Source organism: Rhineura floridana, chromosome 7 (assembly GCF_030035675.1).
Source record: "Rhineura floridana isolate rRhiFlo1 chromosome 7, rRhiFlo1.hap2, whole genome shotgun sequence".
NCBI classification, from domain to species: Eukaryota; Metazoa; Chordata; class Lepidosauria; order Squamata; family Rhineuridae; genus Rhineura; species Rhineura floridana.
In genome coordinates this window covers 133,194,167-133,219,926 of record NC_084486.1, presented here as the reverse complement: position 1 = coordinate 133,219,926, position 25,760 = coordinate 133,194,167, and the positions used below count along the sequence as shown (strand labels likewise).

The window sequence follows — 25,760 nt, the reverse complement described above, 5'->3', positions numbered from 1 at the left end:
AAGCTATTATGTGATGGCTAGCTTGGAATGCAGATATGGGTGGAGAAATTAATGTGCCGGGAGCATAAGAAATGATGGGCATGCATAAATTAGAAGATTAACCAATGGAAAGGTGGCAGGATGGCATTAGGGGGCCAATTAGAATGTGTCATGAATTTTTGCTTGCATTGTATAAAAGTGTAGCACCCCCCCATAAGGGGAGTGCTTGTTTTGCAAATTATCGCCTTGCACCTCTTCTGGCCAGAATGAAATAAAGCTTGTTGGACCCTTCAACCCGGGTATAGTCATTTGGCTGTACTGTGCACCGGGCAACTAACCCATTGGGAGACAACATCCCCCCCTTTAGGATGTACACCTTAACGTGGTGGGGGGGGGTTTGAGAGTGTTGAAGAAGCTGAGAGCAATGCCGTCGGGAGTCTAGACCAAGAGGCTAGACTCCTAGCAGGGGCACCCATGGCAGAACGGTCAAAGCTGAGACACCAGACTAAGATGCATCCAAACTCAGAGGAAGGCAATGGTAAACCACCTCTGAATACCTCTTACCACGAAAACCCTATGAACAGAGTATCCAAAATGCAATACAGATGCTCTTGGAGGTCGCTGATTCATAGGGTCGCCATAAGTTGTAATCGACTTGAAGGCACATAACAACAACATTGCTATTTATTGCTAAATTATAACATTTATTAAAATAGTTCAAGCTGAAGTGATAACACAACGTATATTGATACAGCAATGATCCAAAAGTTTGAGATTAGTGTACATTGATTGTGATTTTTATGGATGCTAGTGGCCCAATTTTTTATGTTGCTGAATACAACTTGTCTGAATAATATTTAGGCTGGCTGTCTTGCAAAATCAGATCCTTGGGTGTCCATTTGGTAACAAAGCTTCCTTCCACATTCCAATGTAAGACAAATTAGTTTGATATAAAACCTTAGTTTATTAATAAGGGAAAATAACTCTGCATTTGATCTATAATTAGCAACATGGTTACCAAGAAACGCTATCACTCTTCTAGGGGCAGCAGGGAGGCACATATAGCAACCACACAGAATATTATTAATCTCCAAGAGTAACAGTCTCCTGCAGCTATGGCAGCTACTGTATGAGTAGATGGGATGGGAATTTTAAAATCCCTCTCCTTACAGCACGAAAAATTAAAGAATACCTTTAAATATGTACAGAGAGCCAGTCTTCCAACTAAGAAACTGTTCTTCAACATATTCATGGATAGGGAGAATGGTTTTCATGTGAAAGGGTATGAGCATAATGCCTTCACTAATTAAACTCAGTACCTCTCATTTAGAAATTAAGCCATACCATATGGCATAAATTCTTAAATGTGTTTTTTTTAGAATTTAAAAGCCAAAATCTAAAATAAAATACCAAGTTTTAACACACACACACTTGAGTTCTGCCTCCCTTTATCCCAGAAATCCATTGAAACGTTCAAAAACCTTTTTCCTAAAATAGAACTAATTTCAGACACAGCCAAACAAGAGTTGGAGCCAGAATCCAGTACAGTTTAGTATTAGAAGTCCCTACTTTCAATGCCACGGCCAAGTCCCAGGAATGTGAAGTATCTATAACCAAGTTTGGAGTACATCACCAGAGCAATCAAAACAGGCTTCATGTCTAGGATGAGATCATTCAGATTTGAGTGAAGATAGGATGTTGGTCAGTGTAACATTCCTCCCATCCCCCCAAAACCCCAAATTAGCACCATCTGATATCTCTCTCTTCCAATAAACCCATTTAAACAAAATAATGAATTGAAACATAGGAGCACTTACAGGAAACTGATCTCAGTATCTTTCATCTGGGTAGAAGTGGAGGTTTGGTTGCTTAGGTATGTCACAGAGAAGTCAGGGGAGGAGAATCCAGAAAGACTTAGTGATGTTAAGACATATCATATGCAATTCAAACCTGAATCTGGTGTCTTGGTGAGTGACATGACAGGGTTGCCCGTTCTCTTTGATTAACCAGGGTACAAGTGCGTCCCACTCCAATAAGCAACGGGGTCCCTAAATCTTCTCTCACACAAGACTATTATGCTTGCTTTTGCAGGGAAAAGGAGAGGCAGCCAATGACTGGAATTTTAGCAGCAAAGTGTAGGCTTGGAAAAAACAGACCCATTATTAGACTTGTTTGGCTGCAATTCTAAGACAGAAGAGGCCGCCCATGTACATATGTGAAATTCACTACAGGGTCCAATCCCCACTGCTGGCATGAGCAGTATTTTTTGTTCTCTAAACAAGGTGTATTTCATTGAACTTGTTCTGTCACCCCTTTAAGCTCATAATAGTAAAGGCAATCCTCTGGCTGAAGCTTTCCTGCGATGTAACTGCAGCTGAGTAGTTTTTGGGATTTTATTATCTATCTCTGTTAGTGATGTGAAGGGTCAAGGGAAAATTTTGAAGAAAAACATTTTTTTCAGTAAAAAAAGTTGTTTCCCTTTTGTTTTTTCCAGGCATTCCCATCTCTACCCTCTATTGCTTCTCCACAGAATAACTAGGGTTACCAACTTTGCATGTCATGGCTTGTGATACTTGGTGTGAAGTTCAGCATCCTGTACACAACAGACTTTATAGGATTGAAAGTATGTAAATGAGGAAACTCAGGAGCTCAGAGCAGATTAGATTAAATTTCCAATGGTAAAAATTAATGAGGGTGTTGGTGGACCACTCTTTGATTTTTCTGCCTGTTTTATAACGTGGTGTGCTGAATACTGTATGGTTTTCAATTTTATTTTTATTGCTTCTTTACCTTCTTATATAGAAATAAATTCTATAGAATTCAAATTGTAATACAATAAAATATAAGAAATAAAAGTAGCAATAAAAATACAATTAAAAATATGACTGTTTAAAGCAGACATGACACAGACCACCTGAATGAAGCTCATGGATCAGTTTGGGAATTCTTGAATTAGAACAAAGAATACTTGAGCAAAGAATACAAATTAGTGCAACATGGGATTTAAACAAAAAGCTCTGCTCTTTTTAATTTTTAAACTTACAATGGAAAGTAAAAAAATGTGCAGAAATACAAGAGGAAATTACACAATACAAGACTGCAAAATGGAAAAACACAGTACAAGATGGAAGCACCCATTTAGTCCAATTTTTATACTAAAATGTTACTTCACAACATCATGCATTCGCTGTCCATGTCTGACTTCCCTGTTCAATATTTTAAGACAGCCTTTAACAAAATGGTTTTTTAAAAAATTAACTTAATACCATGGCACTTGTCTGAAAACATGAATAAAACAAAAACTTGACGTTTGCTTTTAATGTCACTCAAATCTTTGTTAAAGTTGACACTATAAGATGAAATATATATTACACATATATACAAAGTGGGCAGGAAACATATTGTAACATCTGAAATTTTACTGCTTTTGTGCTTAGGAGCAGAAAAGTCTCGGAGATGAGAATTCCACTTACTCCACAATTTGTGAGTCAGAGAACGTACCTTTTATATAAAGTCATTTTGTACCATGAAGCTTATGAATTGAAGCCACTATTAGTGGCCTCATTTCAGACACTTTAAGAAAAGGACTTTGAGAAGTAAGTGCAAGAGCTATGTAATAAGATGGCTGTTGGGCACAGCAATCCAAACTGCAGGAAGCCAGTGTAAATTACACCAGGTTAAGTTATGCCAGTGTAATTTATCCTTATTCCAAACTCCATTCAGGAGTGAGGCTACTGTCAGCTGAGCTGAACAGAGCTTGACAAAGAAAACAAGCTTTTAAAATAAGAGTTTGACTTACACTATCCTTTTTGCCAGTGTAACTTCCACTGGATTGCTAGGTCACATGACTGAGCTGAATGGAGTTTGGAATAGGGGTCTACCCCTGCCCTGCACCTTTTTCAGCCCCTTGCTTTGGCTGAGCCAGGATGGAGGAGGACTTACACTAGCATATCAGGGTGAGGGACTTCAGCTGGTGTAGCCACAGCAGAGCCCAGGCTCAGCCAGCTCAGCAGGAGATCCATCTATTCCAAACACTATTCATCCCGGCAGATTTGGGTTTGGATTACTCACTATGTTATACCACGCACAGACATTTCCCCACCCCCATCAAGAATTTAAACTCATAAATTACTAATCAGGTCTAAACATAGCTAAGTGTTCTTAGACATACCCTGCAACTGACATGAGCTTAATCAAGAAGTAAGGCTAAGTACCAAGGGTGGATTAATTCATCTTCTTCAACATGTCAGTGTTTGAAAAGTACAATGAAGATAATGCATACTATTCAAATAGGCATTTTTTGCCTTAATGTACCATAGATTAAGTTCACAATGGCAGAGAGAATAATTAACATCACAGAAGACTAACTAGAATGTGCTTGGTTTTGGACTATTATTCAGTTAGGTCCATATTTCTACATTATCTAAAACACTTTGAAAATCCCTTCTCTTTACAAGCATTTAAAAATCAAGCAAAATTTCCAGCCAGCTTGACTTTTAAGATGAAGCATGCATGTTTTTCTTGGTACACCATTATATTAATTATATACAGACCTTTAGAACTTGCATCTTCAGTGACCTAGCTGATTTGAATTTGTATTTATTCCTGCACTGACTACTGGATATTAATCCATACAGAAAACCTTTGCAGACATCTTAGATCTGAATGTATAGGGTCATGAGTGTAACACAACTTCTCTAATCACATTAGTAGAGGGGTCCTTTTGTAGTAGTATAGTGTAATGCTTTTCAAACTGTATAGATGCTGTATGAGACTACTAGCCTTCTAAATCTATAATGAAAATAATTTCTGGTCTACCTAATCAGAAGATACAAGACAATGAAGATGGTGCCATTAGGTATTTTTTGTTAACTTTAGCTGCCTATTCGTGCTAAATACTTCAAAAAAACACCCCTCCCTATTAATTCTAATTTCAACTGATACCATACATTATATTAGCCCTTTCTAAAAGGACAGACTTAAGAAGGCACTCATTTACATAACAAGGATGTGTACCAAAGAACTTTAGTTCACCAATGAAAAAAAATTTGGAGTCAAACCTACTACATGGTGTTTGAGAGCAAAATCCTCTTTAAAGAGAGCCATGGTCTCCATTACCAAGGAATCATTTATTTTCCTTGGCTCTGTCAACCTTAAAGTAAATGCTGTGCCACTTTCATCAAGTCTAAGGAAGTAACAAGGCTTTAAATACAATCCTGAAGAAATGGCAAATATTAGAGCATGATCCTATGCCTCAGAAGTTAAATTCCAACAAATTCAACAAAGGTTGTTTTCAAGTGTGCACAGGATTGCAGTTCTAAAACACAGAAGATAAAAATGCAAGTCCAGTTCACACTGAATGCTGAAGATACATGGATTGGAAGAGGGCTGTGGCAGTGTATGTAAATTTCCATGCTACCCTTTGTATGGTTTCAGCATAACACATTAGGAGTTCATCATCAACTTGAGTACACTTCTTAATTACATCTGAGAACTCAGGTTTAATCAGGGTTCTCCAAGTGAATTTGGGAGCATACCTATATTAATTTTAGTTTGCTCTAGCAACAGTCACATGTGAAACTGAAGACAGGTGACCTGGATGTGTTAATTTCACTTAATGTGATCAGGTGCTCTTTAACTAAACTACTTTGAACCCAGAGCTGCATTATATTTCAAGGAGAACAGCTGGCAACATCCTCTACTTCACATAAGGAAGCCTGTAGGCAAATGGTTGCCTCTGTGTTATGAGTTCAACTTTGGCAAAATCTGTTTTAACATTTCGGATTCCTTTAACGTTCTAATAAACAGCATCCAGCTTATAACAGATTAGTGAATAGTTCATACTTGATGGCAAATGACAAAGGTAAATGCATTTTCTCAATTACATCCCAACAGAAAACTGTTCATCCATGCAGAAAAATGTGTCAATAAGAGGACACAGTTCAGACGTGGGAGATCAGACACATTCCTCAGCAGACATCAGAAGGGGATTGATATATTCAAAGCCTTCAAATTCAGACTGGTCAATCTTCTTTACAATGTCACTGAAAATAAAAGCAACATTTATATTATCAAAAAACAATACTAAACATTTTGTTCTAAGAAAAAAAAATAGAGGCTATGTTATATTCAGCATTGGTTCTGCTGAAAGACCAGACTCATCAGGCTCCTCCCTCAATTGTTCATCAACAGCCAAATCAGGCTACTATAACAGACTGGACTGCAGGGCCTCTATCAGTAATGCTGGAAAAAGCAGCAACGGTTAGCTTCTTCTCTCAGAAGGAGGTCCAAGACTTCTGTTAACTAAGAACTATTGCCTGAGCTTGCTTTTTTCCTCCACTCGCCCAGTCCCGTTTTGTGTCATGCATTTTAGATTTTAAGCCTGAGAACAAGGACTGTCTTTTTCCTGAAGTTTTAAGGTGCCCTAGGGGCCTCCTTTTGGGTGAAAAGTGGAATAAACATGCTTAAAGTAAAATAAATCCCAAAGAAAGGTATTCTTGTCAAGGCTATGATACACAGGAACAAGAAGTACACACAGCCAGTTTGTTTTCTCCTGGATGATTTGGTGTTAAGACACCATGGGAATTCTTTTAAGCCCTTCTCCTATCACTAAACTACAGTTCAAGCAGGAGCTATTACAATTAAATTTGTAAAGTACTTAGGCTCTAAGGTCACCTCTTTCAACTACTACACTGGTCTTATACGACAGCACTATCTCCACCACATAAATCTGTTGTAGGTCTCAAGTTATTAAAAATCAAAGTAATACAATCTTGATTTAATAGTTGCACCGCCATCCTCCTAATCAGCTTTCAATCAAGAATAATTTGCTACTGGGCAGAACAGAGATGATCCCCAAGTTAGGTACTTTAAAGCAGAGTGGCATTACACACATTTTAACTATAAGCATTCTCTCTCCAAAGTTGGAAGTATATTCATATTTATCCTCATATGACCTAAGCAGATGCTTTGCACGTAGATGGCCTCAGGTTCAATTCCTGATATCTCTACTTAGAATGATTATATGAGAGACCTCTACCTGAGACCCTGGAAAGCTGGTGCCAGACAATACTGGACACAAAGTCTGATCTGGTATAGTAAGGCAGCTTCTTATGTTGAATCATGTAAAGAGTTAACCAAATAGGTCAATTTCAGTTAGAAGTAAGGAACTTTTCCTAAAAATATGCATGGGTGGCACATGACCCCATGAAAATCATCATTAAATCAAGTTCATTGCCAAATTGTTGGAGGGGCTGTTGGAGGGGTTGGATGGGTACATATTTATATCTGTGGTGGAAATGCCTCAGAGTACAAATATTTGGACCAACATATTCCAGGACATAAATCAAATAATGAATCAACAATTGAATGCTACTCCACAATTGGCCATTTAAAATTTATTCATAGATGATGATTCAGATCTGTAAAATAAAGCGTTGGTTACATTTACTACACGTGGACCATTTCACAGTGGCACGCACCTATCCAGAACTAACATAGATATTGGTATAAGCTGGTCTGAAATGAAGCATTGTTAGTTAAACTAACACAAAAACTTATTTATTTATTGTATTTATATACCGCCCCATAGCCAAAGGTCACCGGGCGGTTTACAGTAACTAAAAACATTAAAACAAATATACAAATTTAAAACACATTTTTAAAAAACAATTTAAAACACAACTTAAAAATGTAAAACAATTTAAAAACACATGCTAAAATGCCTGGGAGAAGAGGCAAGTCTTGATCTGGCGCCGAAAAGATAGCAGTGTTGGCGCCAGGCACACCTCGTCAGAACCATCATTCCATAATTTGGAGGCCACCACTGAGAAGGCCCTCTCCCTTGTTGCCAGACTCCTAGCTTCCCTCTCAGTAGGCACCCAGAGGAGAGCCTTTGATGTTGAGTGTAGTGTACGGGTAGGTTCGTATTGGGAGAGGCATTGCATCAGGTATCATGGTCCCAAGCTGTGTAAGGCTTTATAGGTTAAAACCAGCACCTTGAATCGAGCTTGGAAACATACAGGCAGCCAATGCAAGCAGGGCAGAATCGGTTTTATATGTTCAGACCGTATGGTCCCTGTTACCAATCTGGCTGCTGCATTTTGCACAAGCTGCAGTTTCCAAACAGTCTTCAAAGGCAGCCCCATGTAGAGCGCAATGCAGTAATCTAACTTACGAGATCAAACCAAAAGAGATATTTATTTTGACTTGGTATGATTTTGGACAATACACGAACAAGAAAGAACACGATTCTTTGCCAGCATATAAATGGATATGATTTCTTTAAATGGGTCTTTTCCTCTCTCTTTTCTGGTTATCTCATACCCAAAAAGAAAAGGGAAATAATAAACACAAGTAAGATAAGCAGTATACTGAAAATTGTAAATGAAAATACCCTGGCTTTAAAAGTTGAATTCCATAAATGCACTGTAACACCAACCAATCTGAGATTATTTTAAATTATTTTTGAGTTTCTAAATTAGTTAATGTTGTATGATTTATATATGATGTTTTGATATGATTATGTTTAATAATGATGTAAAATAAAGATTGATTTAAAAAATCCTGGATTACCTCAAATATCTTTTTAAAAAATCTCAGAAACCAGCTGAACCACAGCTCACTGTGCAATCTACCAACTGCCATTTTGTTCACCAGAGTGGGGAAGTCATCTCTAGTCACATAGGAATATAAGAGCAGCTCTGCTAGATCACACCAAGCATCCATTTAGCTCAGCACCATGTTTCCAGCAATGGGCAATCATCAAGGATACCCACAAGCAAGGTACAATGCTGATATTACCTCCACTACTGGAAACTGTTATTTAGAGGTATACTGCTTTTGAACTTCTATTTCATCACCATGGCTAATAACATCACTACATGGACTGCTAGAATTACAGAGTATACTTACTCATCATCAGGAGTAAGTTGAACAGGCTCATTAGTGAATTGGGAATCAAAGTTGTCCAGACCAAATTCTCCAGATATGTTTGGTTTAAATGGAGGTACCACTTGTTTCTGTTCCATCTAGGAATAAGTTCACATACGATTAGAGTGTCACTTTTGGATAATTTCATTGAGCACATTAAGGATACTTCAGATATCTCTTGGAAGGACAACATGTGGTTACTGCATCTTAAAGCTTTAATCCCATTATTTATTTCCCCCGATTGCTTTGTAACAATGAACTTGATTCTTATTCAGAACATAACTTGCAAACTACTGAAAGCATGCCAAACAATAACATTCTACAAGACAAGTTTGCTTCTAAAGAATTCAGATAATTGCATTGCAGAGTCCATTCTTACTCTGAGTTACTTGTGAAGCACATCCCCTATGCCCCAAAAAGATTTGTTATCTGCTCTTACTGTGTCATAAAGGGCATAAATATAAAATGTGAAAATCTATGGGGAAAACTCCATTTTTTAAACAACTCTCTTTACTTTCAATAACAGAAACCATCTCACCCGGACAAGACTTCAGAAATTTGCTGTATGTAAAACTCTTAAAAGCAATGTTTATATTGTACACCTACCAGATCCCAATCAACGTTACGAAAAAATGGATGTCCCTGAATGTCTGCAAACCCTGTTTGAGGATGGCAACCTAAACGTTCTTTTGGATCCTATAGCAGAAAAAATAACACATGAAGTTGCTTATTGAAGGCCAAACTAGGACTATTGTAATTAAGCCAAATTCAGAATAATTTCAGAGTAAAGCTAAAGAACAACAAAGCAATCAAAATACAATTTAAATAACATCCCAGAAGAATATAAACATCAAATAAGAAACAGATTTGAGGCTTTAAACTTAGCTGACGGAGAACCAGAAGAACTATGGACTAATGTCAGAGACATTATCAGGGAAGAGTACAAAAAGACAATACCTCTAGTTAAAAAGAAAGACCTCAATGGATGATTGAAGAAACTCTTAAAATGGTTAAAGAAAGAAGGAAAGCAAAAGCAAAAGGAGATAGAAACATGGTTAGAACCCTCAATGCAACAATACAGAGACTAGTACATAGGGACAAAGAACTATTACAATGGTGATTGTATAGAAATAGAAGAGGACAACAAAAAGGGTAGAACAAGAGCCCTATTCCAAAAGATTAGAGAAATTAAAGGGAAAGATAAACCAAGAGCAGGGATGTTGAATAATCAACAGGGGAACACACTGACTGACCGAGATGAAGTAAAAGGAAGATGGAATACATTGAAGAACTCTATAAAAAGAGATGCCAGGATGACAGATTCATTCATGGAGGAACCGTAAGATGAAGAACCAGAAATTGTAGAATGTGAGGTGAAAGCTGCTCTTAAAATTCTTGGAAGAAACAAATCACCAGGAATAGATGGCATACCAATAGAGTTGCTACAAGCTACTGAGACTTGAATCTGTCCAAATATTGACAAAAATTTGTCAACAAATATGGAAAACTAAACAATGGCCCACAGACTGGAAGCGTTCAATATACATCCCAATTCCAAAGAAAGGGGATCCAGGGAATTCAGTAATTATCAAACTATTGCTTTAATATCCCACGCAAGTAAAGTAATGCTCAAGATTCTACAACAACGGCTCTTACCATATATGGAGCAAGAAATGCCAGAAGTCCAAGCTGGATTTAGAAAGAGAAGAGGCATCAGAGATGATATCGCAAGCATACGTTGGATAATGGAACGGAGCAAGGAATTTCAGAAGAAAATCACCCTGTAATTTATAGATTACAGCAAAGCCTTTGATTGTGTAGATCATGAAAAACTATGGAATGTTTTAAAAGAAATGGGGGTGCCACGGCATCTGATTGTCCTGATGCGCAACCTATACTCTGGACAAGAGGCTACTGTAGGAACAGAATATGGAGAAACCGAATGGTTCCCAATTGGAAAGGGTATGAGACGGGAGTGTATTTTATCACCCTATTTTGTTTAATCTATATGTAGAATTTACCATATGGAAAGCGGGATTGGACCAAGGTGAAGGAGATGTGAAAATTGGAGGGAGAAATATCAATAATTTAAGATATGCAGACGATACCATACTCTTAGCAGAAACCAGTAATAATTTGAAACAAATGCTGATGAAAGTTGAAGAGGAAAGCACAAAACTGGATTACAGCTGAACATCAAGAAGACTAAAGTAATGACAACAGAAGATTTATGTAACTTTAAAGTTGACAACGAGGACAGTGAACTTGTCAAAGTTTATCAATACCATGGCACAGTCATTAACCAAAACGGGGACAATAGTCAGGAAATCAGAAGGCGGCTAGGACTGAGGAGGGTAGCTATGAGAGAACTAGAAAAGGTCCTCAAATGCAAAGATGTATCACTGAACACTAAAGTCAGGATCATTCAGACCATGGTATTCCCAATCTCTATATATGGGTGTGAAAGTTGAACATAAGAACATAAGAACATAAGAAGAGCCTGCTGGATCAGGCCAGTGGCCCATCTAGTCCAGCATCCTGTTCTCACAGTGGCCAACCAGGGGCCTGGGGGAAGCCCGCAAGCAGGACCCGAGTGCAAGAACACTCTTCCCTCCTGAGGCTTCCGGCAACTGGTTTTCAGAAGCATGCTGCCTCTGACTAGGGTGGCAGAGCACAGCCATCATGGCTAGTAGCCATTGATAGCCCTGTCCTCCATGAATTTGTCTAATCTCCTTTTAAAGCCATCCAAGCTGGTGGCCATTACTGCATCTTGTGGGAGCAAATTCCATAGTTTAACTATGCGCTGAGTAAAGAAGTACTTCCTTTTGTCTGTCCTGAATCTTCCAACATTCAGCTTCTTTGAATGTCCACGAGTTCTAGTATTATGAGAGAGGGAGAAGAACTTTTCTCTATCCACTTTCTCCATGCCATGCATAATTTTATACACTTCTATCATGTCTCCTCTGACCCGCCTTTTCTCTAAACTAAAAAGCCCCAAATGCTGCAACCTTTCCTCGTAAGGGAGTCGCTCCATCCCCTTGATCATTCTGGTTGCCCTCTTCTGAACCTTTTCCAACTCTAGAATATCCTTTTTGAGATGAGGCAACCAGAACTGTACACAGTATTCCAAATGCGGCCGCATTATGATATCGGCTGTTTTATTTTCAATACCTTTCCTAATTATTGCTAGCATGGAATTTGCCTTTTTCACAGCTGCCGCACACTGGGTCGACATTTTCATCGTGCTGTCCACTACAACCCCGAGGTCTCTCTCCTGGTTGGTCACCGCCAGTTCAGACCCCATGAGCGTATATGTGAAATTCAGATTTTTTGCTCCAATATGCATAATTTTACACTTGTTTATATTGAATTGCATTTGCCATTTTTCCGCCCATTCACTCAGTTTGGAGAGGTCTTTTTGGAGCTCTTCGCAATCCCTTTTTGTTTTAACAACCCTGAACAATTTAGTGTCGTCAGCAAACTTGGCCACCTCACTGCTCACTCCTAATTCTAGGTCATTAATGAACAAGTTGAAAAGTACAGGTCCCAATACCGATCCTTGAGGGACTCCACTTTCTACAGCCCTCCATTGGGAGAACTGTCCGTTTATTCCTACTCTCTGCTTTCTGCTTCTTAACCAATTCCTTATCCACAAGAGGACCTCTCCTCTTATTCCATGGCTGCTAAGCTTCCTCAGAAGCCTTTGGTGAGGTACCTTGTCAAACGCTTTTTGAAAGTCTAAGTACACTATGTCCACTGGATCACCTCTATCTATATGCTTGTTGACACTCTCAAAGAATTCTAATAGGTTACTGAGACAGGACTTTCCCTTGCAGAAGCCATGCTGGCTCTGCTTCAGCAAGGCTTGTTCTTCTATGTGCTTAGTTAATCTAGCTTTAATCATACTTTCTACCAGTTTTCCAGGGACAGAAGTTAAGCTAACTGGCCTGTAATTTCCGGGATCCCCTCTGGATCCCTTTTTGAAGATTGGCGTTACATTTGCCACTTTCCAGTCCTCAGGCACGGAGGAGGACCCGAGGGACAAGTTACATATTTTAGTTAGCAGATCAGCAATTTCACCTTTGAGTTCTTTGAGAACTCTCGGGTGGATGCCATCCGGGCCCAGTGATTTGTCAGTTTTTATATTGTCCATTAAGCTTAGAACTTCCTCTCTCGTTACCACTATTTGTCTTAGTTCCTCAGAATCCCTTCCTGCAAATGTTGGACAGTGAAGAGTGGATAAGAGAAAATAAACTCATTTGTAATGTGGTGTTGGAGGAGAGCTTTGCACATACCATGGACTGCGAAAAAGACAAATAATTGGGTGTTTAAACCAGAACCATCACTAGAAGCTAAAATGATGAAACTGAGGTTGTTATACTTTGGACACATAATGAGAAGACATGATTCACTAGAAAAGACAATAATGCTGGGAAAACCAGGGAGTAGAAAAAGAGGAAGGCAAAACAAGAGATGGACTGATTCCATAAAGGAAGCCACAGACCTGAACTTACAAGATCTGAACAGGGTAGTTTATGACAGATGCTATTGGAGGTTGCTGATTCATAGTCGCCATAAGTCGTAATCGACTTGAAGGCACATAACAAGAAACAACAACAATTGAGCCAAATATTAATGTGTGCTAAGTGTACCTCTATTTCAGATCAGTATGGTTCTACTCAACTGCTATAAGAACAGGTGCCTGTCTTTTACTTTGCTGATAGCACACAGCACTCTGATGCAGCTTCTGTCTAGGTACTGACCAGACCCAGACCTGCTTAGTTTCAGCAAGGTTGCTACATCATGTGCCTTCAGATCATGGAACAAGATGATACTTTGCCTTTTTTTCTGTCAAGAGTTTAAAACTCGCCTATTCATATATTTATTGGTGAAAACCAAGTCTCAATTGCAAGACTATAGGGAAGTTAAACCTGATTTACATAGATTATTCCATGGTGGTTTTGGACGTCATTCTTGACTAAGGTAATTTTCCTGCTACAACAATCGTGAAAAATTACAATCCCTGCAGAATGAGGATCTTCATAGAACCCTTAATGGTGTTCATTTCAGTGGTTAGCAACAAGCGAAGTGGCAAGCTCCTTATATTTAAAACAGCAGTAATGATCAGTTATAGAAGGTTTAGTACCAATGGTATTTTTTCTTTTCTACTGAAACAGCAGGCAGGGCAGGGGGGAATTCCAAATGGGACTTGGCAGGGATAACAATAAAGCCCCTCTCCCTTCCAGCCATACAAGGCCAAGCCAGAGAAGAAATGTCATATCTAGTTTGGGTCTAAGTATCTAATTAAAAGATTGAAGCTACCTATATGTACCTACTTGCAAGCAAATCCCACTGAATTCAGTCAGACCTACTTCCAAATAAACATGCATAGACTGAAATTAAATAAATCTCAATTCAAATATTAAGTGTTTTTATTTCATTTATTACATTTCTTGCCACATACGTATTCTGGTCTTTTTCTTAATTTTAAACCTGTAAAATAAGACAAGTGGAAGTTGTACAGATCGAAGCAGTCGAGTGGGCATGTATGGAGCAAGGCAATCCTTCAAGTAAACTGGTGCCAAATGAAATAAAAATAAATGAATGAATAATATCTCAGAAGATCCAATCACAGATCAACACCATCTCAAGCCATTTGTCCTGAGGGCCAAAACTAGTTGTGATGAGAAGAAGCAATCCAATATTTCCTCCTGAATTGAGGTACCTCTATGTTTTGCCCCATGAGTCAAACAGCAGCTTTGGAAAAGGGACGAACCCCTCCCTTCCCCAGTCAGATTCACCCCATCTTTTAAACAGTGAGAGATCTGATCATAGATCTGATCACAGATCTCCCACTGTTTCATCTAGTTGTGCCCTGAATATCAGCACCCAGAGTATGCAGGATTAGGTTATAGCCAAACATTCAGAAGTCTTAGTTGTGTTTTTTTTAAAGGATCAGAGCTAAAAGGAGGCATGCCAGGATAGGCCTTTGGGGGAATCAAGTCCAGGAACGTAGCAAGCTGGCATCAGTTGCAGAGTATAAGCAAGATGAATGAGCAGAAGAAGGGCAAATATAGGATTTGGGGAGGCTGGGCAATATGCCCTGGCTGTGCCCACCCCAGAACTTACCAGGGGGAAGGGGTGGGCAGCAGGAGGGATAGCTGGTAGTGAACAGCATTGCACTGATAAGAAAAGTGGCTGCAGTAGCTGTCACCAGCTTAATTCCCCCATGCTTTACTTGGGAATAAGCCCCATTCAGGCCAACAAACATTCTGAGGAGATTATGATTGTGGCAGATATAGCCATTTTGCACAGGCTATTGTTATGAGACCTAAAATGTTATACATATACAATTTTTTGTTTCTTACAAACATTTCCCAACATAAAACCAATGTCACCCTACAATAATTGCTTTTGAGTTTCAGTGCTTCAAAATAAAATATCATACAAAACGAAATTACAATGATCCATTTGTAATTCAGTAATATGAGAACACTGGTCAGGGATCTGATTAATTTTGCAAGGTGCTATATATGTGTGTGTGTGTTTAAATTTGTACATTTGTTTTTAATGTTTTTAATTGTTGTAAACCGCCCAGAGAGCTTTGGCTATGGGGTGGTATATAAATCTAATAAATAAATATGGCACGAGCTCTTACCTTGTTAAGAAAGCTTTTTAGAACACTTGCTGCTTTTACAGAAAGGGATCGTGGGATACGGATTTGCTTCTCTAGAATAACTAGAAGAAATAATTAAGGGCATTTAATTTCATCAATTTTCTGTTTTAGAATTCTAAAGTCTGGAGACTAAGGTATAATGGCAGGATCACTCCAATCTGTCTAAAAGGTTGAACGAAACTAGGGGCTTCTTTCTGTACCAAATAGCATTCTTCTTTTGGGTATGTGATGTTATTTGCATTTCCTTTCATGCTTTAGATGTATAGAGTATGTAAAAAGACATGTAGGTTTCCCTCTTTGTTATAGCAACTTGATTGCGTACTTTAATGTTTTTATATATAAAAAAATTATACAAATGAAGATTTAGACTCATGGAGACTTTCAGGCATCTAAAGGCAAATATAAATCAACCCAATGCACGGCATCTGTTCAGAAAACAAAGATCAACTTGGGAATCTGGCATTTGTCAGAAAATAAGCTTTACTTCACTGTACGTTTCACTTAATTGCTATCCTATTAACTCCCCATTGAAACGCACCATCTATTAATCATAGGATCAGCTGACTGAACAAGACAAAAATGTGGTCTTTTAAAATTACTCACCTTGGAAAAGATAGTCTTCTGTATTTTGATCAGGATTATCAGAGCTTCCAACAATATCAAACGGTGATCTGCCTGCCATCATTTCAAACATCAGGACACCTAAAGCCCACCAGTCCACGCTAAATCCTATGATTTAAAGCAAGACAGTAAACCAGTTTAAAAGGGTTTAGTATAATCAGCATGTATATTTGACAAAACTTGAAAAGATGTGGTGGAATATAAAACATACATCAGGAATATGAGCAGTGCTTGATTATATAGACTACAGATTTAGAAGGAAATCTAGATGGATAAGAAATGCCAGGCTTTCAATCACATCCTCATTATCACAATGGCCTCATTCACTCAAAACAACAGATGAGGTGATAAGCCTGTTTTTCCTTCATACAATGGATCCCCTGCATACAGAAGCTTAACATATAAGCTAACCACTCTTTCTCTCTGGATAGTTATCTATGTGCAAGGATTTATTTTGTATGAAGGAGCATCATGTGAGCCTCTCCTGCAGTCTATATTAATATTGCGGGGAACAAATTTTCCCCCTCATCTGCCATTTTGAGAACTAGGCATACATCTTACATGGCGAGTCGGTTCATGTGTGCCTAGAGGGTGGAGGAATTCAGCACTCCCATCCACTTTGGCATACTCTGTAGTTCTCCTAAAGAAGCTTTAGTTTAGTTAAGTAAAGAGTTGAATACATTCCCACACACATTGAATAGCAGGGTTCCCTGCACCCCCCAGTGGTGTGAAGGTCTATATCAAACTGATTAAATAGAACTGGTCACTGCCAAATTTTACATTTGGATTCAATTTCAGGTTTCAGTTGCATAATCATTTAGAATATAATAGGATCTCAGCGCCAGGGGAAAACTGTGGTAAAAGTTTGCAGGAAGTTGAACCACAACAGTGAGTTCTCTGGGGCGTAACCATTTTCTTGAAGAGACACACACAACGAATGTTTTGAAACACATACAAGTATAAACCATTAGTGTCAAAACAGGGAGGGTCATGCTAGTTCATCAGTCATTAGTACACTGTATTCTGGCTTTAATTATAGCAGCTACTTTAGCACAATGTGGGCTGCAGAAAATGCCGCAGCATTTACTAGGTTAATTTGGAAATAGCTCATAAGACCATAGAACTACTTTATGGCTAATTTTGTCACAGCAGCCAAATTGGTAACAATAATGGAAAAGTGAGAAAAAGTTAATAATTAGAGATTAGATTATGACAGTGTGGCAAACAGCACAATTACCTACATTAACTTAAAGTGTCAGATTAAGGAATGGCAGCTAAGTAAAATCTATGTTTGAGCAAGCATGACAGCCTTTTATTGATTTTTGGAAGGTCAGACACAAGATTGAAATTAAAGCCTTTTCTGTGGTACAGCAATATTGTCACCTGAACAGAAGGATTTTTATTATGCTTGTTTATTATTTGGTTATTTTTCAGTGAACTGTTTGGAATTTGGAGTCTGTACAGAATAGAAATACATTAGGTTATATTTATATATCTGAAGACATGTTTATTCATATAATGATATTTTGGAACATGTATATTACTGTTGATGAAATTTGTTGCTTATTTGTATTGAATTAAAATATTAGTTTATTTAGAAAAATGTACAGACCACGTAATCAGAAGACCAAATGGTGTACATAATAAAGACACCAATAAAACAGTTAAAATAAACTGCTAAAAACAAGTATACCTAAATTTATCAAGAAAACAGATAAAATCAGTACAACAAACCAAGTATAGCTAACTAAATTATATGTCCTCGCAGGCTTAGTGAAATAAGTTTCAGCAGGAGACTAAAAGCAAGGGCACCTGCCTAATATCAATAGGGAGGGAGTTACAAAGCATAGATCCTGTCACACTAAGAAATTCACTCCTCACAAATTGTAAAATAAACATGATAAATAAAAAGAACCACTTCAGGTTTGAGCAGCCATTAACACCTTCTCTTTTCTACATAAATGCAGACAAACCAGTTTTTCTTGCAACTTCTTCGCTTCAGCCACCACAGCTACCCTTCACCTCCGTGGCTTCATATTAATCGTGTTTCATGTGAGTGGCTGTTTCTTATGCTGCTCTGTAAAATTTGAGATTGGGACCTGACACGCTTATGTTCAATGCCAGCATCCCCTCTAATGCAAATCATAGAATCATAGAGTTGGAAGGGGCCTTGTAGGCCATCCAGTCCAACCCCCTGCTCACAGCAGGAAATCCACAGCTAGTGCATCTCCCGCAGATAGCTGTCCAGCCTCTGCTTGAAGACATCCAGCGAAGGGGATCCCACCGCCTCCCTAGGCAGTCGGTTCCACTGCCGAACTGCCCTTACTGTCAAGAAGTTCCTTCTAATGTCCAATCTGAATCTATGCTCCTGCAACTTAAAACCATTAGACCTAGTCCTACCCTCTGGGGCAGCAGAGAACAAATCTGTACCCTCCTCTATGTGACAGCCCTTCAGGTACTTAAAGAGTGCAATCACGTCACCCCTCAGCCTTCTCTTCACCAGACTGAACATGCCAAGTTCCTTCAACCTTTCCTCATAAGACTTGTTCTCCATACCGGCTATCATCCTTGTCGCCCTCTTCTGAACCCGCTCTAACTTGTCTATATCTTTCTTAAAATGAGGCGCCCAGAACTGAACGCAGTATTCCAGATGAGGCCTGACCAATGCAGAATATAGTGGGACTATTACTTCCCTCAACTTGGAAACTATAGCTCTGTTTATGCAGCCCAAAACCGTGTTTGCCTTTTTTGCCGCAGCATCACACTGCTGGGTCATGTTCAACTTGCGATCCACTACAATTCCAAGGTCCTTCTCACACGCACTACTGCTAAGCCGGGTATTTCCCATCCTGCACCCGTGCATTTTGTTTTTGTGGCCTAAATGCAGAATCCTGCATTTGTGTTTACTGAATGTCATTTTATTAATTTCAGCCCAATTTTCTAGTCTATCCAGGTCCCTTTGGATTTTATTCCTGTCTTCCATTGTGTTAGCTATCCCTCCCAGTTTCGTATCATCCGCAAACTTCATAAGGCTTCCCTCCACCCCATCATCTAAGTCATTGATAAAAATGTTGAAGAGTATCGGCCCCAGGACAGAACCCTGTGGCACTCCACTCGAGACCTCCTTCCAGTCCAAAGCAGAGCCACCGACGACCACTCTTTGAGTATGGTTTTCCAACCAGTTGTGAATGCACCTGACAGTATTTCCATGTAGTCCGCATTTGACTAGTTTGCTAATCAAAAGGTCGTGGGGGACTTTGTCAAACGCCTTGCAGAAATCTAGATAGATGACATCTACAGCATTTCCACCATCTACTAAGCTAGTGACCCGATCAAAAAAAGAGATGAGATTAGTTTGACAGGATTTTTTCTTGACAAACCCATGCTGGCTCCTTCTAATCACAGCATTGTCATCTAGATAGTTGCCAATGGACTCTTTTATTATCTGTTCTAATATCTTTCCTGGTATTGAAGTCAGACTGACTGGCCTGTAATTCCCTGGATCTTCTTTTTTACCCTTTTTAAAGAGCGGGACGACGTTTGCCCATCTCCAATCCTCCGGCACCTCTCCCGTTCTCCATGATTTCTCAAAGATGATGGCAAGAGGTTCCGAGAGTACATCCGCAAGTTTCTTCAATACTCTGGGATGCAGTTCATCAGGCCCTGGAGATTTGAACTCATTTAGGTTAACTAGGTATTTCCTGACTATCTCCTTATCAATCTCGAACTGCAGTCCCGACCCCTTCCTGAGATTGCTACCGATGCAAGGTTGCACTGTTCCCTTTTTGGGAGAAAACGGAGGCAAAATAGGTGTTGAGCAGTTCTGCTTTTTCCTCGTTATCTGTCAACATTTTGCCATCTTCACTGAGCAGCAGTCCCACCGTTTCCTTGGTCTTTTTCTTGCTTCGAACATATCTGAAAAACCCCTTTTTGTTGTTCCTCGCTTCCCTCGCCAGCCTCAGCTCATTCTGGGTTTTAGCTTTCCTTACGCTATTCCTGCAAGCCCGAGCCGCTCGTCGGTACTCTTCCTTGGTGATGCGTCCTTCCTTCCATTCTTTATACACGCTCTTTTTTACTTTTACCTCCTCCACCAGTCTTCCGTGTAGCCACATTGGCTTTTTCCGATGTCTTCCATTTTTCTTCCTCTTTGGAACTGTTTGCGATTGCGCTTTTTGTAATACGTTCTTCATGAACTCCCACACTTCTTGGGCTCCTTTTTTCTTTAGTCTATCTAGCCACGGGATACTACCCATCATTTCCCTGAGCTTGCTAAAATCGGCTTTCCTGAAATCCAAGGTCCATGTTTGACTATATTCTTCTTTGGCTTTCCCCAGAATCCCGAATTCCAGCATTACGTGGTCACTTTCCCCCAAGGTACCGACCGCTTTAATTCCCGTGACCAATTCGCCCGTGTTAGTTAAGATCAGGTCCAGGATTGCCAATCCCCTTGTTCCTTCTTTTACTTTTTGAAAGAGGAAATTATCAGCAAGGCCCATCAGGAATTTGTTGGAGGCTTTGTGCTTCGCAGAGTTTGTCTCCCAGCAGATATCCGGGTAGTTGAAGTCCCCCATCACTACTACTTCTTGCCTCCTTGAGATTTCAGAGATTTGTTTGAGAAAGGCCTCGTCTACCACCTCTTCTTGGCCAGGGGGTCTGTACTACCATGTCGGTTTTATTTGTTTCTCCATTTATTTTTACCCAAATGGTCTCTACCGGACCCCTTTGTTCGCTCTCTTGGATTTCCATAGAGGTGTATTTGTCTTTGACGTATAACGCTACTCCCCCTCCTTTTCTGTTGCTTCTGTTCTTTCTGTAGAGTTTATATCCTTGAATGGCTATATTCCAATCATGGGAGTCATCCCACCAAGTTTCTGTTATCCCTATGAAGTCATATTTGCCTTGATGCACTAAGACTTCAAGCTCCCCTTGCTTGTTTCCCAAGCTCCGCGCGTTGGTATATAGACACCAGAAGTCTCTTTTGTCCCGATTGGATTCCTCCATTAATATACCGTGAACTTTGCCGTGCATCCCTTTCTCTCTCCCAGTGTCTCCTGTACCCTTCAAATTGTTGCGTTTACAACCCGCTGTCTTTGGATTGGTCTTTAAGCTACCATGCTGCTCCCGTAAAGTAAGTGGTGGCACTAAATGTCTTTATTTACAAAATGCACTGCTTACTTTAAGTCAAAGGAATGAGAATTCACATTTTAAACTATGGTTTTCCGCAGTGAATTCCTGTTTTCTGAACATGGAAAATAACATGAAGGAATATACAGTTGAAGCCCAAATTGTTTTGTGTGTTAACTACTCATGTCATGTGGGGCTGCCCTTGAGATTGGTCTAGATTGCTGCAGCTGGTGCAAACTGTGGTTGTGTGGCTCCTCACTGGGGCAGAATATCACCAACGTGCTACCTCACTGCGGAAAGAATTGCACTGTTTGCCCATTAGCTGCTGGGCCAAGTTCAAGGTGCTGGTTTTATTATACAAAGCCCTACACAGCTTGGGACAAGAAAATACCTGAAACATTGTCTTACTCATTAAATATCCAGTCGATCACCGCGCTCTGTAGGTGAGGGCTTCCTGCAGACATCAACTTCTCAGGAGGTCCATTCCACAAAACATAGGAAGCGGATCTTTATTGTGGCACCTACTCTTTGGAATTTCCTCTCCTTAAATATTAGACAGGTGCCGTCTGTTATCTTTTCAGTGCTTATTGAAGGCCTTCCTCTTTCAACAAGCCTTTTAAGTAGAGACCTTACCAAGTCTGCATCTGTTTTACCACTGCTTTCTAAAATGTTTTTAAAGATTTTTTTAAAAGATGTTTATGATGTCTTAATAAGCTTTAAGTGTTTTGTCCCTTGTTTGCCACTGTGAGCGCCTTCTGGGAGGAAAGGCGGGATAGAAATTTTAATAACAATAACAATAATAATGAACATGTCCTATACAGTTTGGTATTTATAGGAGTAATATTTACCATAATCTTCTCCGCGCAAGATCTCAGGAGCAATGTAGTTAGGAGTGCCACAAAAAGTGCTGGTTGTGTCTCCAGGCCTTAATCCTTCCTTTTAAAACAGTAACAAAGAGGAATACAAATCATACACTATCCAAAGATTTAGTTCACTTTCCATCATAATAGCAAGTCAGTTGTTTTAATTGTACAACACCTGAACTAACAGGTAAGAACAAGTTTTAGGGTACAAACATATTAGCTGTTTTTTATACATTGTACAATCCACACTGTATTCAAATGATGAGTGTTTGCACTTCACATGTCACTTCCTGGTTATCTTGTGTGAAAATGTGTACCTTATTAAACAGATATAAACTTTTGCGTGATCAATCTGAATTGAAATCTAGTACTGATCCAATTTCTGGTAGTTGTCTATTATCTCACCTCCCTGGCCATCTTTCTGCAAGACACTGCATCATATTTTTGGGGGCATATAAAGGTATAACTGCAAAAAAACCAGTATTTTCAGGGGGGAAATCAAAATCTGAGCACAAACTGAGAAAATGCTTATGGATGGGAAATCTGCAGGTTACAACAAAAAATGAAATAGACTGTGACAAGCTAATGGCCTAGATGCACCTTAGATCTTTAAACAAAGATATTAACTGGTACAATATAATCTAATACACACTGAAGTGAAATATTCCTGCATATGCCATATAATATCCACTGAAAGAATATTTAGGGATGAAGATTTTCAGTGATTTTCAGCAATGTTCACATCAGATACGGAGGATATCATCTTTTTATTTTAACCACTGGATGGGAGAGGAGTGTTTCATTTCTAGGCTCAAGAAATTTGGGATGGCAGAATAAGGAGAAACATCTTTTCCTCTAGAGTCATGTCATCAGGATGGAGGGTTGGGGAGAGAGAAAGGAGACTTTAAGCTTGTCTGGAAGAAACCTAACACCCTTAGTAAAGCCTTTGTTGATTTACTCCGATAACATTCCCTTAATTTTCCTTCATTTTCAGAATGGGTTGAGGCATACAGAATCACACATGAAGTGCAGATGGAAGCCTGTTGAGCAATTTTCCATGACTTGGAAAACTTAACTACTTCACTAACCCACACTCCCCCCACCAAGTACTTTGCAAAAAGCACTTACCCTAAACCTGCTTCCAAGTCCCAGATGACTCAAAAGAAGGACAAAATATTTTGTATGGCTCTAGTTGCAAGAATAAGATAAAAGTACCACTCTTCCTAAAAACCAAAGAAATTCAGGGCTACTAGCTAAAGTCAATGCGAAAATCATTTCAAGTTTTATGAACAGTGAATTATCAGAAAATCTATGGAGGCCTCCCTCCAGTAGTGTGGTAGAAGGGGGAGAAGGCATATTTTGCCAAATTCCCTGAAGCCCCCTACAAATCTGCACTGGGGGATTGAGGGTTCACCCCAGAACAGTGTGAGAAGTTGTACTGGAGCCAGTAGGGGATAGGGGAAATCAGCAAAAATTGCTTCCCCACCTGCCTCCACTGGATTGAAGCTTGTGGGCTCACAGGAGAAGAGCATGGACAGCCCAACCTAGTAGTATAGATTTGTGTTTGCTTGTAAACAGCTTGAGAAAACAATACACTTGACCAAGACACCTGCAGCCAATTGATATTCCTATTCTCTCCAGTTACACGATAATTTGATTCCATCACTGTATATATTTTAATTAAGCCAACATGATCAAAAGCTACCACACATTTTAGAATAATGCATCCAGTTAGGAAAATCAAGACTTCAAGATGTTTGGAAATTTTACCTCTTACCTTGCACATCCCATAGTCAGTCAGTTTGATATGTCCCTCAGAATCCAGCAACACATTATCAAGTTTCAAGTCCCTATAAATTATTCCTCTTTCATGAAGGTAGTTTAATGCTAAACTGATCTCTGCCGAGTAAAACCTAAAATGAAATTAAAACCCCTTATTTACAAGCCTCCATGGCTGGATCCAATAACACCAGCATGGTACATAAAACATTATGAAACTGTGCTTCCCTTCTAAGCTTATTAGCCAGACAAAATGTTGGATCAGGTCCCTAACTCCTCTGTGCAGGAGCTATTTCTACCCTTCATCGTGTCATACTTTCAAAGTTTGCACACTGTACTCTTATTGCCAATTCACTCCACTTAGACATTCAAGTTCTAGGTCTGAGAAAGTTGGAATATGGTAAGGATAATCATGGGTAGCAACAATAACCTTCAACATTTCAGTTGAATAATAATTCCAAGCAAAATTACATAGCAACATTACTAGCCTTTTGGGGAGGGGGGGCTTTGAATGGCAAAAAAAAAAAAAAAAAAGCTAAAAATCACTCTCATCTGCTTTAAAGGCTTACGTAAATTAAATTTACGAATAGAGATCAAACAGTGGCACTTGAGAAATTCAAGGACAACTCCCAGGAAGACTGAGAAAGTGAATCTAGAAAAATCAATGTGTATTCAAGTAAAGAACAGAGATTTTTCTTCCTTCTCACATTCCTTCCTATGCTGACAAGGAATAAGCACAGAAGGCTATCACAGAAAGTAGCAGTGGTGCCAATTCTGCCTTTATGGTGAAGTTCAGAGCAAGAAAAACTACTATTCTAAAATGAAATTAAATTCATTTTGAAGCATCTCTGAAACAGAAGAAAAAGCCACCAAAAATGTAACTGTTTCATTTCAATAATTAAAAATGTAAATGTACTGGCTTCAAGTCAATTCCAACTTATGGCGACCCTGTGAATAGGGTTTTCATGAGACTAAGAGGCAGTGACTGGCCCAAGGTGAGCTTCATGGCTATGTGGGGATTCAAACCCTGGTCTTCCAGGTCATAGTCCAACACCTTAACCCAGCGGTTCTCAAACTTTTTTGGTTCGCGGCGCACTGTAAAACATTTTCTGGCGCGCTTCGGGTACAAAATTATGGTTAAGGCAGTGATTTTCAAACGGTGCGCGATGGCACACTGGTGGCACCACAAGAGGTGACTAGGTATGCTGCAAATATTATGAAAGTATATTTTAAAAATGAGAAGAAATCCATTCGTATAGAGATTTATTACATCTTTACATGATTACATGATCATTACATGATCAATTAATATATATATATATATAAATATATATAAATATATTAATATTAATATATATATTAATATATATATATATATTAATATATATTAATATATATAATAATATATTAATATATATATATTAATATATATATATATATTAATATAATAATATATTAATATATTAATTGATCATGGATGTAATAAATCTCTATACAATTAATATATTAATATATTAATTGATCATGGATGTAATAAATCTCTATACAAATGGATTTCTTCTCATTTTTAAAATATACTTTCATAATATTTGCAGCACACCTAGTCACCTCTTGTGGTGCCACCAGTGTGCCATCGCGCACCGTTTGAAAATCACTGCCTTAACCATTACACCACACTGACTCATTTCAATAATTAGACCAACCAAAACAATAATTAACATCTGGAAACAAAAGATGCTCATTGTAATCAGATGTCTTTGTTCTCTGTCTGAACCCATAACAATGTG

General features: G+C 38.9%; 1 protein-coding gene across 1 annotated transcript in view; it reads right to left on the bottom strand.

Annotated features, from left to right (window-relative positions):
- Nucleotides 1–2,989: 2,989 nt before the first annotated feature.
- The window catches only part of PRKCI (protein kinase C iota), a 64,599-nt gene continuing 41,828 nt past the window's right edge, over nt 2,990–25,760 (bottom strand). The window contains exons 12-18 of the mRNA XM_061637300.1: nt 23,972–24,107; nt 22,180–22,267; nt 16,190–16,315; nt 15,569–15,648; nt 9,517–9,606; nt 8,893–9,008; nt 2,990–6,023 (exon numbers count right to left, since the gene is read on the bottom strand). Coding sequence (XP_061493284.1) covers nt 5,936–6,023; nt 8,893–9,008; nt 9,517–9,606; nt 15,569–15,648; nt 16,190–16,315; nt 22,180–22,267; nt 23,972–24,107 — 724 coding nt within the window. The 3' untranslated portion in view covers nt 2,990–5,935. The remainder of the gene's footprint in view (nt 6,024–8,892; nt 9,009–9,516; nt 9,607–15,568; nt 15,649–16,189; nt 16,316–22,179; nt 22,268–23,971; nt 24,108–25,760) is intronic.